This window comes from Strix uralensis, chromosome 17, assembly GCF_047716275.1.
Source record: "Strix uralensis isolate ZFMK-TIS-50842 chromosome 17, bStrUra1, whole genome shotgun sequence".
Lineage (NCBI taxonomy): Eukaryota > Metazoa > Chordata > Aves > Strigiformes > Strigidae > Strix > Strix uralensis.
In genome coordinates this window covers 11,015,116-11,029,478 of record NC_133988.1, presented here as the reverse complement: position 1 = coordinate 11,029,478, position 14,363 = coordinate 11,015,116, and the positions used below count along the sequence as shown (strand labels likewise).

The 14,363-nt window shown below is 46.7% G+C and overlaps 1 protein-coding gene across 4 annotated transcripts; it reads left to right on the top strand.

Moving 5' to 3' along the window:
• The first annotated feature begins 5,579 nt into the window (after positions 1-5,579).
• On the top strand, positions 5,580-14,076 carry PUS1 (pseudouridine synthase 1). Of its 4 annotated transcripts, none has more exons than XM_074887284.1 (6): positions 5,580-5,609; positions 6,117-6,341; positions 7,824-7,961; positions 8,647-8,749; positions 9,008-9,705; positions 12,146-14,076. In XM_074887284.1, exons 2-6 carry the CDS (start codon positions 6,126-6,128, stop codon positions 12,194-12,196), a joined length of 1,206 nt encoding a protein of 401 aa, XP_074743385.1. In that variant the 5' UTR covers positions 5,580-5,609; positions 6,117-6,125; the 3' UTR covers positions 12,197-14,076. The 4 variants fall into 4 exon arrangements, with proteins under 4 accessions (XP_074743385.1, XP_074743383.1, XP_074743386.1 ...); XM_074887282.1 differs by lacking the exon at positions 5,580-5,609 and adding an exon at positions 5,645-5,821; XM_074887285.1 differs by lacking the exon at positions 5,580-5,609 and adding an exon at positions 5,727-5,859.
• Positions 14,077-14,363: the final 287 nt, after the last annotated feature.

Sequence of the window (14,363 nt, the reverse complement as noted above, 5' to 3'; positions counted from 1 at the left end):
GCCACCATGTGTTCGTCCCCTGAGAACGGTCCTGCCTGGAAAGGCCGGGCTCTGCTCACTTGTTGACGCTGACTCAGGGAGAGTCAATTCCTTTTCCCTGCAGAGCTGCCCCGCGCTGCAGCGTTGGGGACAGCTCTGAGAAGCTGCACTTCAATGTGGTGAAAACATTGTGGTGGTACAACCTGGGCAAGACCCTAGGGCAGCCCTTGAAAAGCTGGTCGGAGCTAAATAAATATAAATAAATGCTGGCGTTGCTTAAAGTCTGGCAGCTCAGCACGCTTGGATCTTTGTTTTTTGAGGTTTTGGTGGGCGTTTGGTGGGGGTTTTTGGGGTTTTTTTAACATGTAAAGGCCTGTTTTGTGGAAAAACTTTGTGTGTGTTTGTTCCCTGCAGCATGGGAATGTGGTAAATAATATATGTTTACAAGTTGCTGATGCTGAGGGTAAGGGAGGGGGTTTCTTTTGAAGCTGCCTGTGAAGAAGTTTAAAGCTTCAGGTGAAAACCTAGAGCCAAATGAAAGACGGACCCTGTGTGTCACATGCCTGTGTGGATAGAGAATACAGTGCTGAATCCATGGGACTCTTTCATAGGCAGCAGAGCAAAGGGGGAAAGTGCTAGCTGGGAAGACTTAAACAACAGAAATAAACAATATCTCTTCTAAAAGCACTAAACCATGGGGCCTGAACAGTTTAAAAGCACCAGTGAAAATTGCACAACTTTCTAGATGTTGACTGTGACGTTACGCTGCTGTCGATTCTGGGAGAAAACAAACCCAAGCAGTTCTTCCAGGGCATTTGGCTCCGTTCCTGCATTTTATATTTAGTTGTTGGTAAGTACGTCAGCGAAAACATGCTCATTCAACTCTGAAAGATCAGAGGTGGTTTAGTGACATCAAGGAAGTAGAAATGGGTGTGTGTGTGTTGAACCAGGGCAATACAAAGATCAAGTATTCCGCTTCTAGTTGCCAGCTCCTCTAAAGCTTTATTTCACGAGGAGTTAACTCCTTCACAGCATATTTTAGCTCTGCAGTGTTTAACTTGACGTGGTCTCCTGCTCCTGCAGTGGCACGTTGGGCCTGGTTACAGCACGCTCCTGCGTGCCGGCCGGTGGGCCAGCTCACCGGAATGGGGCGAGTAGTCCTGGAATTTGGGGTGGCTGGAGGGGGTTTGCTGAAGGAGGGGAAGGACTGTGGGGCAGGGAGGTAACATGCCACCACAGCTCCACAGGGCAGGAGCTACTGCTCTCCAGACAATCCTAGCAGTTGGATTTATTTAAATTTATTACCGTAAATGTAATACTGATGATGTGTGCCATTCCCTGGATGAGGAATGGCATGTAGTGCAGGGATACAAACTTCCCTGGGACATTTCTGTTCTAAACCCAGTATTTTTAGGGAAAATAGAGTCAGAACCATCCCCCCCCCCCCCGCCTGGGAGCTGAAACCTGGCAGGGGATTTGGATGCTTTCAGAAAACATGTTAAACAATGTATTTCTAAGACGGAACTTAAGCAAGTAATGCCAACCAAGGGTTTCTGCCCTTACTGTGGATAAAGGGTAACCGAGTATCCAGATGCTCCCAGTTGTCCTTCATGAGCCCTTGCTACAACCCAGATGCTGTTATGAGACATCCCTGGGAGTTGGACTCAGCCACCTCGGGTGTTGTTAACCACGCCTGGCCGTGTCCGCGGTACGGCTCGGATCCAAAGCCCTGGTGCAAGAAGAGTCAGCTCCCAAAACAGTCATTCCCGAGCCTGCAGTGCACGAGGCAACGTGCTGCAGACCTGCAACACCTGGGCTTCGCGGCTCCGGCTGCTTCTCAGCGTCTGCTCTCTGCGAGTATTCGCTTACATTGGCAGAGGGATCATTAATACACTGTGGCAGGGAATTACAACTCCGCTAGGGTTCCTGCTGCAGGTAATCTTGTACCACTTACATGTGAATTGTTGCTAAACTTCTCTCAATTCAGATCTTGTTTAGGCAGTCAAGTCACTTGCAAGTGAGAAAGGACTGGCCTGTGTTACACCAGGAGCACCTGATGGAGGAAGAACACTTGCCTTGGTCTCAAACGGGAATATTTTCCAGAGCTGAAAGAGTTCCCAGTGCTTTTTCCTTTTTCCTTCTGTGTGCTTGCTTCCAGGTAGTGCCCATACACAGCTGCTGGGGAGTGGCAGACAAAGGTACCCTGGTCCCTCGCAGCAGAGCACATCTCCAGTTCCCAGCATGGAGGTAAAGAGCTTTTAACTACAACGTCCAGTATCTCCTGGACTTCTAGTGCCATGCAGCAAAGAATATTTGCCCAAAGGAGAAAAATGCATCTCCCCAAATTTGCTTTGGATTTGCTTTCCCAGCCCTGCAATGAAGATCTTTCTGTGCGGGTCTCAGGATATGCACAAACCCTCAGCCCTGATCTCTTTTCCAGGGGACGGAGGGGCTGTGGGTTTTCATCCTCTGCTGGAGTCTGTTGCTACAGCCCATTGCTGGGTACCCTGCACTGCCCACCCCAGCCCTTAAACTCGTTGAAGATCAATTGAACAGGTTTTTTCTTCCCTTTAACAGAAAACAATTTGAAGAAAATGTCCTTCAAAACACAATGTTTCTACAGAGCTTTTTTTTTTTTTTTTTAAATTGATTTAAAATAAATTCTATTTCTCTGAAAATTTAAAGCAAATGCTCTTGAAATAAATAAGTCCTTTTTCAAAGCAGGTCTCGGGGAGGGAGATGAGGAAGCTGCTGGGGTCAGGTTGCCCCAGCACGGCGGGAATAGGCTGCTCGGGGAGGGGAAGCCCAGCTGCAGCCGGGCCGAGCATCGCCTGGGGCCCCGGCGCCGCTCTGCCGCCCGGCGGGGAACCAAAGCGTCCCCGGGGTGCAAGGAGCGGCCCCGGGCAGCGGCTGAGCTGCGTGTCCGGAGTGCCCGGGCGGGGGAGCCGGGGCTGTGCTCCCGGGGCACGCAGAGAGGAGGAGCCAGACGAGGGAGGGCCCGGCGGGGGCGGCCGGTGCTGCCAGAGCCCCCCCTGCAGGCAGCCGGGCCGCCGCGTCCCCAGCCCCGGCCCGGCCCCCGCTGACCGGCCCCCCCGGCCCCGGGGCCGCAGCCTTGGCGAGCAGTGGGACCCTGGGGCGGGGGGTGCCGCAAGAAACCGCCCCAGAGGCGTTGGGAAGGGCCCCCCTGGGAGCGCTCTGAGAAACCGAGTTGGAGCGAGGACTGACACCGCAGTCATTGCGAAAATAGAATTAATATGCCCCAGAACGTGACCGTGCCCGAACCCCCGTCCTGCAGCTGGTTTGCTCCCCGTGCCGGCGAGCTGCTTGACAGTTGTCCACGAGTGCCCGGGTGCTGTTGTACCTAGAAAGTTTTTACGAGGCTGATTTCACTGCTGAGTAAACTTGATGGCAGCACTCTCACTTAAGGCTGAGCAGATGTACCATTCAATGGACTTCAATTTTATCAGTCCTATTAAACACGTGTGAAGTGTTCTGCTCCTCACATAAACAACAGGGAACTTTGTGAACTGTTTGCACCCATTCCCATTTAATCCTGGCTATGCCTGTGAGAGGAATGACACCCTTTGTTAATTTAATTCCCGAAGATGTTAGGTGCTCGCTGTGCGTTGCAAATCAAATCCAAGCAAGTGCGCTGGCTTCGCAGACCCCACGCAGCGATCTGCAATTGGACCTTCTGCTCCACGCCAGAAACTGCAGCCGTGTCTCTGCTGCCTTTTCACTTGAGATACACATCACCGAGGGTCTGCCTTCCCCGTGCTGACTCCCACAGAACTGACGGACAGTGGCAACTCTGGCAAGTCCCTTTAATTTCTCCTTGCCTTTAGTAGCTACCTGTTTAAAGATAAAATAGATAAATTAAAAAGAAAGAGGCAGTATGTGCCATGGCAGCTTGAGAGCAGAGCTTGTGCTGCCTGTTTTGAAGCTCCTTTGCTGCTTGTGGAATGGGTAAGGGCCTGGGATACCAAAACTTTTTCCCTCATGGGATACCCATGTAAATCTTTCTCCTGTCCCACCACTGTTTTTCCAAATTAGCTGGGGCCTTCTTCCCTCTCTCAAATTTAGCTGAAATGAGCCAAATTCAGAAATCACGACAGGGAGGGAGGAGGAAGCAGTGGTGGTGGACAGACAGGCAGCGTGGTTGCATAAGCTCCACTTCCTAAGGAAATGAGGCAAAAAAGGATTCAGACGCCCTGGTTGAAGCAACAGAGAAATCTGTATTCCCGTTTCCCTTGGCAGCAGCGCTGCACTCTGACAGGAGATCTTTTATCACTTCTCTAAACAAAGTGCAGCTGGGACCGTGTGATAAATCTTCCTCTTGCCCCATCCCACTACTGAAATAACTCAGAAGTGTCAGTTCGAAAAAGGACGTGCTGCATTTCTTCCCCTTATTAGCAGAAATAACAAGCCTGTGTTTGATAATCTGGCCTGCTTGGAAACGTCAACCCTTCCATTTTCCATCTGAATGAATAAATGGAGCTCTCTTACACTAATCTCACAGTGTGCCAGGGAACCCACATCCTCTCTGGGTAGCTCTGCCCTATAAAGCACTGAAGCTCGTAGCATAACAAAACAATTTCCAGGTGCATTTGGCTTTTTGGGAGGTACATGCTGTTGCCTGATAAGGGTGCCTATTGTACTCAGCTTTCCCATTAAGTGCATCCCTGCAGATAAAAGTTGTTGCAGAAGACAAGAGCATAATGATTGCTTGAGAAAGCCGGCTGGAGGAAAACCTGATGGGAAAACGGAACTGCAGGTGCCTGTGCTTGACACTGGCATGAGCAAAAGATGCGTGGAAAGCTCGGGGACAGGGACGAACGTTACATCCCTCTGGGAAGGGAACCATAAGCTTTTAATGACAGACCTGTGTGTCATGTAAAGAATGTCCTCCCAGTTGTCCTCGTCTCACTGTGACTGCAATGCTGTCGGTAGTGCTAGTTTCTCCAGGTGGCTTTGTAAGGGAAAAATGGACTGGTTTACTTCAATATCTAGTATTTAGCACAGGAATGTATTCATTAGTTTGCCCTTTTCCCTGCTCTTACTTGATGTAATGATTTGACAGGCTTTTTGCAGGTGTTGGATCCCGAAGGCCCATGCGTGGCAGGTGGGACTGAGCAGGGGAATGGCCCTACACTGTGTTCCTGCAAACACAGCAGGCTCCAGCGCCTGCCCTTCAGGCTGGAAATCCCTGAGCAAACCTCGGATCACCTTGCCATCCCTTTCTAAAACTCAGAGAAAGATTTGCTGTCTGCCCAGACGCTCCGGGAAGGACCAGGCTTGCTGTGAGGACAGAGCCAACAGGGCCGGGCTGTGGTCTTGCCGTTATACGACCGCGCCGCCCCGCCCGTGGCCCTTCTGAGGCCCCGAGGGAGGATGTTCTCCAGGCAGGAGGTTGCCCAGGCTCGGCTCCCGGAGGCCCGGAGCAGGGCCCCGCCTGGGCCAGCAGGGCCCCGCCTGGGCTGGGCCGGCCCGCGCCGCTCCCCTCAGCCCCGCCCCGCCCCGCCCCGCCCCGCCCCGCCCCGCGCGCGCCGTGTCCCCGCGCGGCCGCCGTAGGGCGTCACGTGGTTCTCTCGCGCCGCCGCCGCGCGGTGGCGTCGCTCCGCAGCGCCCGCGTAAGTGGCGGCGGGAGGCGCGCGCCGGGCTGGGGCTGAGGGCGGCGTCCGCGGCCTCGGGCCTCTCCCGCCCGGTGGAACCGCCCGGCGGAACCGCCCGGCGTGGCCCGCGCTCGGGGACGATGCTGCGGTGGGGGCTGAGGGCCGTGAGCTGCGGCCTCTCCGCCCCGGGGAGCGCGGCGTGCGGCGGGCCCTGGCGCCGGCTGCGCAGCGTGTGTACCCGCCGGGCCGGGCCGCTCGCGTTGGGCAGGTGGGGGAGGCCGAGCTGCGGGCTCAGGGCTGCATGGGGGCCGGGCTGTGCAGGCCCTGCTTCCCTTCTCCCTCAGGGAATGGCGGCAGCCTTAGAGCAGGTGACATGGCCGAGAAAGGAGCAGGGGGTGGGCGCCCTTCCTGCCTCCAGCTTGTTAAACAGCCCTGGGTGCCCCCCCTGCTCCTCCGGGGGGACGGATCTGTCATTTTCTGCCGCAGTTTCTTGCTGAGCCCTTTCTGCTCTTCTGTCCCTTGCAGGTTCTAACAATGGCTGAGGATTTGAGAACAGCGGTTGCCAGCCAGACGAAGAGACTGAACAGCAGCAGAGAGGTAGTTGAAAGGCTAGAGGAAAATGGACATCAAAATAAAAGGTTGAAGAGGGATGCGGATGAGGAGGATGCAGAGGATCAGAATAAAAAGTCACCGAAAAGGAAGATTGTGTTGTTGATGGCATATTCGGGGAAAGGCTACCATGGGATGCAAGTATGTGGTTTGGCAAAACAACGTGGCTGGCTTTTTTTTGAAGTCTGTTAGGTTTATAGCTGTAGTCGTAGCGACTGAGTAGGGAAGCAGTTGCAGCTTGAAAAGCTGGGGTAGGAACAGTGCATGCCTGGATTCAAATGGCTTGGTAGTAACTTGAATAAAAAAAGTCAGTGGTACATCTCTGATATTTGGTGATTCTAGTGAGTCTGCCTTTAGTATAGACCATCAGCCTAAGATCTTCCAAAAACTGCTGCAGATAAGGCCCTTGAGGAGCCTGAAAGCACAGGCACCCTGGTTGAAACCTGAAGTGCTGTCTGGTAATCCCCTTCTGACCAGTGCTCCAGCTTCTGGCTGAAGCTTTGCATTTCAAAGCAGTTGGGCTGAGTTTCTTTTAGGCTAGACCTCAAGCTGTCTCACTGTGTGCAGATTCCAGAGAACTGAGCTGCATATTTGAATGAAACAAGTTTGCATCTATGCTGTCATCTCTTGTACTTCTAAAGATTATCTGTGCTTGAAGACATTCTAAATTCTCCTTTTTCTGATGCATTCTAATGGGGTGGCTTGTAGCAGTTTAGAAACAGGGAGACTGTTGCAAGATTTCTGTGTTTGCACGTGGAAGAAAAGGTATGGTGCTTTGTTACAGCACCAGCATTCGAGCAGTGCCCCAGCCCCAGTCCTGCCTGTGCAGGGATGGTCTGGTGGCACACAGTGCTGGCAGCAAGAGGATGATTTTGCTCCATCTGCTGCTCCTCTCAGTGTACTGCAAGCTCCATACACACTCTTGAGGTGTTCCTTAAAAGCTCCACGGGATAATTGATAAGACTGCACACAGACAGGGAAGGGAGTCTTTCATGCTTATGCAACAAATTAGATATGTTCAATAGCAGTAAACCTTGTGCTTGTGGGTGCATCCGTGAAAGTGCCCATCAGTTTTACTGCTCTGGTAATTGAATGGTGTGTGTTGAGGACGTGTGCTTTGCAGCCTTATGCACAAGTGGAGTTGTGCATTTCTGTTATAGTTCATTTGTGAGTTGAGTGCAGCAGTCATTGTAGAAAACCATAATCTGTGTTATACAACACCTCAGGTGAACTGAGCAAAAGAACCCAATCTAATTTCTAGAAGCAGAATTTGCAGAGGGTAGGTTCGGAGCAGCACTGGAACAGTATTTCCTTGGTGCTGTTCCATGCAGTTGAAGGAATTGGCAAAAAAACTCCATTGCAGAAGTATTGCACACTGAAATTAGAAATGATCCTTTACTTCTAATAACAGTAAAAGGTAAATCATTATGTAGAAGTTTTATGAACACTCTCTGGTAAAGTGTAGTTTGCTAGAGAATGGCAGTGCTTTTAGGGCTGCAAAGGGCCAACTTAAAAGAATTTCACAACAGTGTTTGGTTAACAAAATTTTTCAGTTATCATCTTCAGTTACCCAGTTATTACTATTTGTTCTATTTCTCACTTTTACTATATATCCTCTTTTAGAGAAACGTGGGATCTTCACAGTTCAAGACAATTGAGGATGACTTAGTATCTGCCCTTGTTCAGTCAGGCTGCATCCCAGAAGACCATGGGGAAGATATGAAGAAAATGTCTTTTCAGCGGTGTGCTCGAACAGATAAGGTATGCTGGTTAGGGCCTGTGCTCTCATCAACTCTGGTGGACCCCTGTCAGTGCTACTGGTAAAGTGTTGTTTAGAGTGAGATCCCACAGCAAATACTATTCACAGTGAACACTGCTTGAAACTTCTCTCATCCCCTGCTAAACTTAAGTACAAGCAAATATTTAGAAAGTCTGGGCTATTGATAGTGTTTGTAAAGCTGGTGCTTCACACCTAAACTTTGTGTTTCTGTCACATTCGTCTGCTTCAGCTTCCCAGCCTGGTGCTGCTGCTCCTCCTTGTTGCCTGGTTGATGCAGTGCTTGAGAGTTTAGCTGCATTTTAGTTGTTTTTAAGCCTGCCACAGTGGGGTTCTAAGTCTGAACTGGAGTTCATGGCTGATCCTATGTATAAGTAGTTTCTTTTTAGTTGGTGCTTTACTTAATAGCAGTTAAATACAGCGAGATGTCATGGAAGGGAGCGCAGTCTTCTGCTGTCTAAGACTGCTAAGGTGCTGTATGGCTGTACAGCACCAGCAGGTCTTCCAGGAGTACTCTGACTTGGATTTCTGCCTGTGGCCTTGCCTTTGCCTCGCTTCAGCCTGAAATGACCAGTGAGAAAAAGGAATAAACTTACTTCTTCAGCAAGTGCTATCCCAGAGTTTCCAAGGTACATAATTATGTGTTTGTGTGTTTTATGGTTTTTATAGGGTGTGTCTGCAGCTGGACAGATTGTGTCGCTAAAGGTCAGGCTAATAGATGACATCTTAGAAAAGATCAATAACCATCTTCCTTCTCACATCAGAATTCTGGGTAAGGATACTGGAATAGGCAGAGAAAATGTTTTCAAAGAGGAGCTTTCTCCTGAAGAAGGTCTCCCCGTTACCATTATAATTTTACTCATAAGCAGTTCAGTTGTAAATCTGTATGTTTCTGTTAGTTTGAAATTAGGGTCCTATAAAATATCTTTTGATTGTGTTGTATTTAAAAAAAATTCTTGTTGGTAGGAGCAAGATCACAATCGAGTTGTAACCTACTGATTCAAAAACCTAATGTCACTTTTAAAACAAGGTCTGAAGAGAGTCACTGGGGGATTCAACTCCAAGAACAAATGTGATGCCAGAACCTACTCTTACATGCTGCCAACATTTGCCTTTGCCCATAAAGACCATGATGTGCAAGAAGAGGTTTATCGACTGGACAGAGAGACCCTTGAAAAAGTCAATAAACTGCTTGCGTGCTATAAAGGGACACACAACTTCCACAACTTCACGTCTCAGAAGGGACCCAGGGACCCCAGTGCCAAGCGGTACATAATGGAGATGTACTGTGGAGAGCCGTTTGTGAGGGAGAGTGTAGAATTTGCAGTGATCAAAGTGAAAGGTCAGAGTTTCATGATGCACCAAATAAGGAAGATGATTGGGCTCGTGATAGCTATTGTGAAAGGTTATGCTGCTGAGTCTGTCATAGAGCGCAGCTGGGGAGAGGAGAAAGTAGATGTCCCCAAAGCCCCAGGACTCGGGCTGGTTTTGGAAAGAGTACACTTTGAAAAATACAACAGACGTTTTGGAAATGATGGGCTGCATGAGCCACTGGAGTGGACAGAGGAGGAGGAGAAGATTGCTGTTTTCAAGGAGCAGTATATCTATCCCACCATTATCAACACAGAAAGGGAGGAGAAATCCATGGCAAACTGGCTGAACACCCTCTCCATTCATGACTTCAACTCTTCTGCTGTTGGGATGCAAGCTAACAACAAAAATTCAAAGGTAATGATTGAAGCCATTATTTTATCGAATGGAAGCTGTCAAGTTGAAGTGGCTCTTAATTTAGTAACACTTTTGTTTTCCATGAATGTGCCATGGAAGATGACACTCATCTGGAGCATGAAATGTGTATTATCTTTTCCATCTCTGTACGCTTGGTAGTGGAATGAACAATACAAAGTGTTATTTTTGCAGGGTTTTGCATGGGGCAGTTGAAGGAGGGGGGAAGGAATGCTTTCAAGCACAGGGCAATTTGCAGAATCATACACCAGCAATAAAAATTGTGGACACATTACTGTCCTTTGCTATTGTGAAGCTGTTTGAGAGACTAGGTTTTAGGTTGACAATTTCCCTTTAAATAACTGCTGGTTCTTTGTATTCTCTGATTTTGGGCTAATTCTCATTTTGTGTAATGCCCTGTTCACTAGATAAGGTTTGGAATCGGGGAGGGGGGGGGGGGGAGGGGGAAATTTAGGACCATTTTTTTAAAGTAAATCTGCCATGAGCTCAAAATGGGTCATCAGAAGAACTCCTACTGGTTAAAATGGGATATTGCAGAATCTGATTTCTGACAACAGGAACTATTGTCAGCTGTAAGTTGCAATAAAACAAAGGTGAGGAATACATTTTTAACCAAAATAAATTTACAGTTTAAGTTAAAGATTATTTTTTTCTTCCTGTGGTTGAGATGTAGAACAGCCTCACAAGAAGAGAGTGGAAAGATGTCTGGGGCATGCCTAGAAGTAGGTTGGAAACCACATGAGGAAGCTTGAGTCAAACTCACAGAGTATTTCTTTGAATTGACAACCACTGGAGTGACCTAAAATACAGTGTTTGGTTGGACAAGTCCCCGATCAACCCAATGTAACTTTGAAGCAAGCCCTGCTTGAGTGGGGGGTTGGACTTGGTGACCTAAAGATACCTAACGGTTCTGTATGTAATTCAAATTTTCTTGGTCAGAGGGCTGTCTACTCCTTGAAGGACAAATGATGGGCAGGGCTAAAACTTCTGTGTGATGCAACTCAGAAGAAAATAATGACCTTTTTTCACTTAATGGAATCCTTAAAATTAGCTATGTTTTGTGTAGATAATGATCCTGCTCTGAAGAATGTTAGGTTTAATCCTGTCTCTGCCATTTTTTGTTTGAGACAGAGTTTCAACATATAAAATAAAATTTATGGCCTTGTTGAATAGTACAAGCAAGATACCAGAAATTTCTCAGGGTTATTTTTGTACTTGTGGTAATTGTTTTTCTGAAGTACAGTGCTGTATGAGGACATTTGTGACAGGAGGTTATGACAAATGCCACATTAGTTTGGTTAAATGGGACCCAAAGAGACCATGTGGTGCAGAGAGTCCTTACCTGGCTCAGGGGTCTTGGTGATAGCGTTGACAGGACTCACTGCTGATAGGTTCGAAATCACGGATGTATTGCTAGCAGGAGGCAGGTCTGCTTGCTTTAGATAAACTCGACCAACAACAGTTTTGGCATCACAGTTAGCATAAGCTGTCTGGAGAAGGATAAATAAGGGATGATATGACAGGTTCCTTTGAGATTTTGCAGGCTGTTTGCACTTCAATGAGCTGTGCTTGCTGTTATGAAGGCAACTGTCTAAGTCTCTCAGGATTTGTTTTGTAGTAGGATATTAAATTGTCAATGTTAAATTCATGGGATTTGGAGGTTTATATGTTTTCAGCAAGTGGTGGTGAGGGAAAAAAAGGAGTAACTACAGGCATATTGTCATGTTAGCCTTTCTTCATAAAATCCTTTGATGCCAATCATAGCAGTCAAAATACTTGCTTCAAAAAGTTATGTAAACGCTCCAAATTTATCATACTGTATTGACTTACTCCTGAAGGAGTGGCTCCCAGTTAAGAACTCAGACTTCAATTTCCTTGTAAGTTGATAACATTGGTAGTATTTCCCTAATACTACTTTGTACAACTGACTTCATTTTTAAACAAATATTAGTGAGCCCTTATATCTCTGATACAGTGTGGACATACATTCTGTGCAGCAGACAAACAAAATTCTCAAACCTGGCTTTAGACAGTGTAACAAAATGAGCTTTTGAGGGATTTGCATGAAAAAAGCACCTGTTAACTTGTCTCACCCACATTTATTTTAAACATCAGCATTTCATGCTATTATCCCACTTTGAATTTTCCCACATACTGCAGGTTGCAATCATGCAGTTGTAAATATAAGTGAGAAGAAATTTCTTCTGCTGGTGAGTGTAATCCAATGTGCAGTTTTTTGTTATGAGAAGTGTCATTTACCATCACAGAAGTTTGTTACAATAGATGGGTCTAAAACATGAAGTTGGGATCTAGCCCCATTTTCTTATTCTTTTGGAGAATTTTAAAGTGAATGTCTTTGATTTAGGTCAGTCTCTAGATGTAAATGAAATACTGAAAAACAGTTTTCCATTTTACTTTACAGAACAGCAGCGATCTCGAAGGCAGTGATGGTTGTGATGATGATTCTGACTGAGCCAGTAAGTGGCTGGACGTGGGACCTTTACTGCCTTCAATTCCCTTTGTCTACAAAAAAGTGGCCTTTCTAAATCCAAGAATCCAGTAAAGCAGGGGTTTGTGTGCTTGCAGAACAAGAACCGGATGCCCAGGAGAAACTGGGTGGGGAAAACAGTGCAGTAGAAAAAGTAAAAGAAGCTTTTTGTACCACTGACTGATTCACCTGACTGGTATACTTGAAAATAGCATAACAAGAAAGAAGCTTTCTAAAACAATCTTGTAATGCAGGATATCTTAATTGCTATTTGAATAATGTTTTTATTATATGTTTACCTGGAAAATATTTTAAATATGTATAATCTCTACATAAAGATGGGGCAAAACCATTTTAATATACTCATTTTTGATTATTATTCTGATGTTATGACTCCATGAACTTTTGATATTTTTTATTATTATTTTCTTGTCCTTTACTTAACTTGATCTCTAAACACCATTAAGCTTTTATTTTCCATGGCATCCATGACTTTCCTGTGGAATAACATGCATGGGTTAGGAGCTCATTATCATGCTGACTGCTGTGAATTCTTTTACTGAAACAAATTTTCTGTGTTTTCTAAAGCTTTGCAAGTCTAAAAGAAATGATTCCTTACTCAGTAAGAGGTCTTAATTTTGGAACGTGGACTGAACCATGTATTTCAAGATGAGACCTTTTTTTTGGGAGATGTCATCCTCCCAGTATTGCCCGCATGCTTGGGCAGACTGGAGGATATAGATCCACAGCTACTGTGTAATTGAGCCTTTACTGCCTGAGGTGTGGTTTCACACATCTGTATTTGAGATGTGAGGAGAAGGTGTAAATTACTTGTTAGGACTTCAATTCAAGTCAGTGTTCTAGCGTTGCCCCTGGTGGATCACTCAAATTTGTTGCTGCTGGTTTAGTATTTCTGTTTTTAGTGGAAACTGTCTAGCAGTCTGCTAGATTCGGGTTGAATCGACTTAGCATGGGTGAAAGGAATGGTGCTGACTTCCTCTGGTCTGTAATCACCTCTGCGTTCACTTTGTGTGTGTGAACTCTCAATTCCCATCAAGCTGCTCAGAATAGAGGAATGTGTGCAATGATGTGGGAAGCACATGTCTGAGGACTGTCTTCCTTTAGGAGTCAATTTGAATTTTCTGTGTTTTGGGGACCTGCATACTCTGGAGTTCTTTCTCTCCTTTCCCAACTGTGGTTTGAGTTTGGGTTCTTGTTTATAACTCTCGGTGGAGGTGATGGAAGTCAAAAAGGCAGCAGCCCTGCTGCCCTCCCTGCCTGTAGAACACTTCTGGAAGGGGTGGAACGAGACTCTCTAAGCATTCGGGTGTTAGTGCAAGTGCTCGATATGCTTCCCTAGCTGGGTCTGTATGGAGACTAGCTTTGTAATATGGCAGTTACCAAAAATGAGGAGTCAACTCTGCTCCTTCATTCAGTGGTTTCCAGCCAAAGCCTCCAGGCTCCTTCTGGATTTTTTTTTTTCCCAGAGCACAGCTGTCCTTTAAAAAATGATTTGTTTGTTCTATTTTATCAGGGTTTTAATGAGAGCCTTTTATTTTATTGTGAAGGCCTTGCTCTCTTTTATGAGAGCAACTGTGTAAAAGTGTTCTGGAGAGGGACTCTACCTAAGTTTTCATTTATATCCCTTGCTGGTTCATACCATTGACCTAGCCTGCATTAGTCTTCTATCCAAACCTCTATCTTTCTATCCCTTTCAATCTGGAAAAAAAAAACCACCTTTATTTGATTATAACGAAGGCCCCAAAGCTGACATGTATCTCAGTTGAAATCAACGAGAGCTTCTATTTATAACCTTTGGAGAAAACACAATAATAGTAATAAAAAAAAAAAAAGGGTATTTCTTACCTCTTGGTATGTGTGCTTTTTTATTTCATGGGGATTATTAATTTGGTATTTCAGCTCTGGTTTCAATGCAGGAGCTGAATAAAAAAATGTAAAAGTAGGGAGGTGGTCTAATTTCTAAAATGGACTCTTTGAAAGGGTGCAACACTACGCTGTGTTAGGGTGAAGAAAATAAAGACCGGGCGCTGTGCGAGCTCCAGGAGGCTGCTGTCACGGGTGCAGGAGGGCTGCCAGGGGCCCCCTTGAGTCCTGCGCCCGGCCAGCCCCCGTCAGGCGCTGCCTGTGGCTC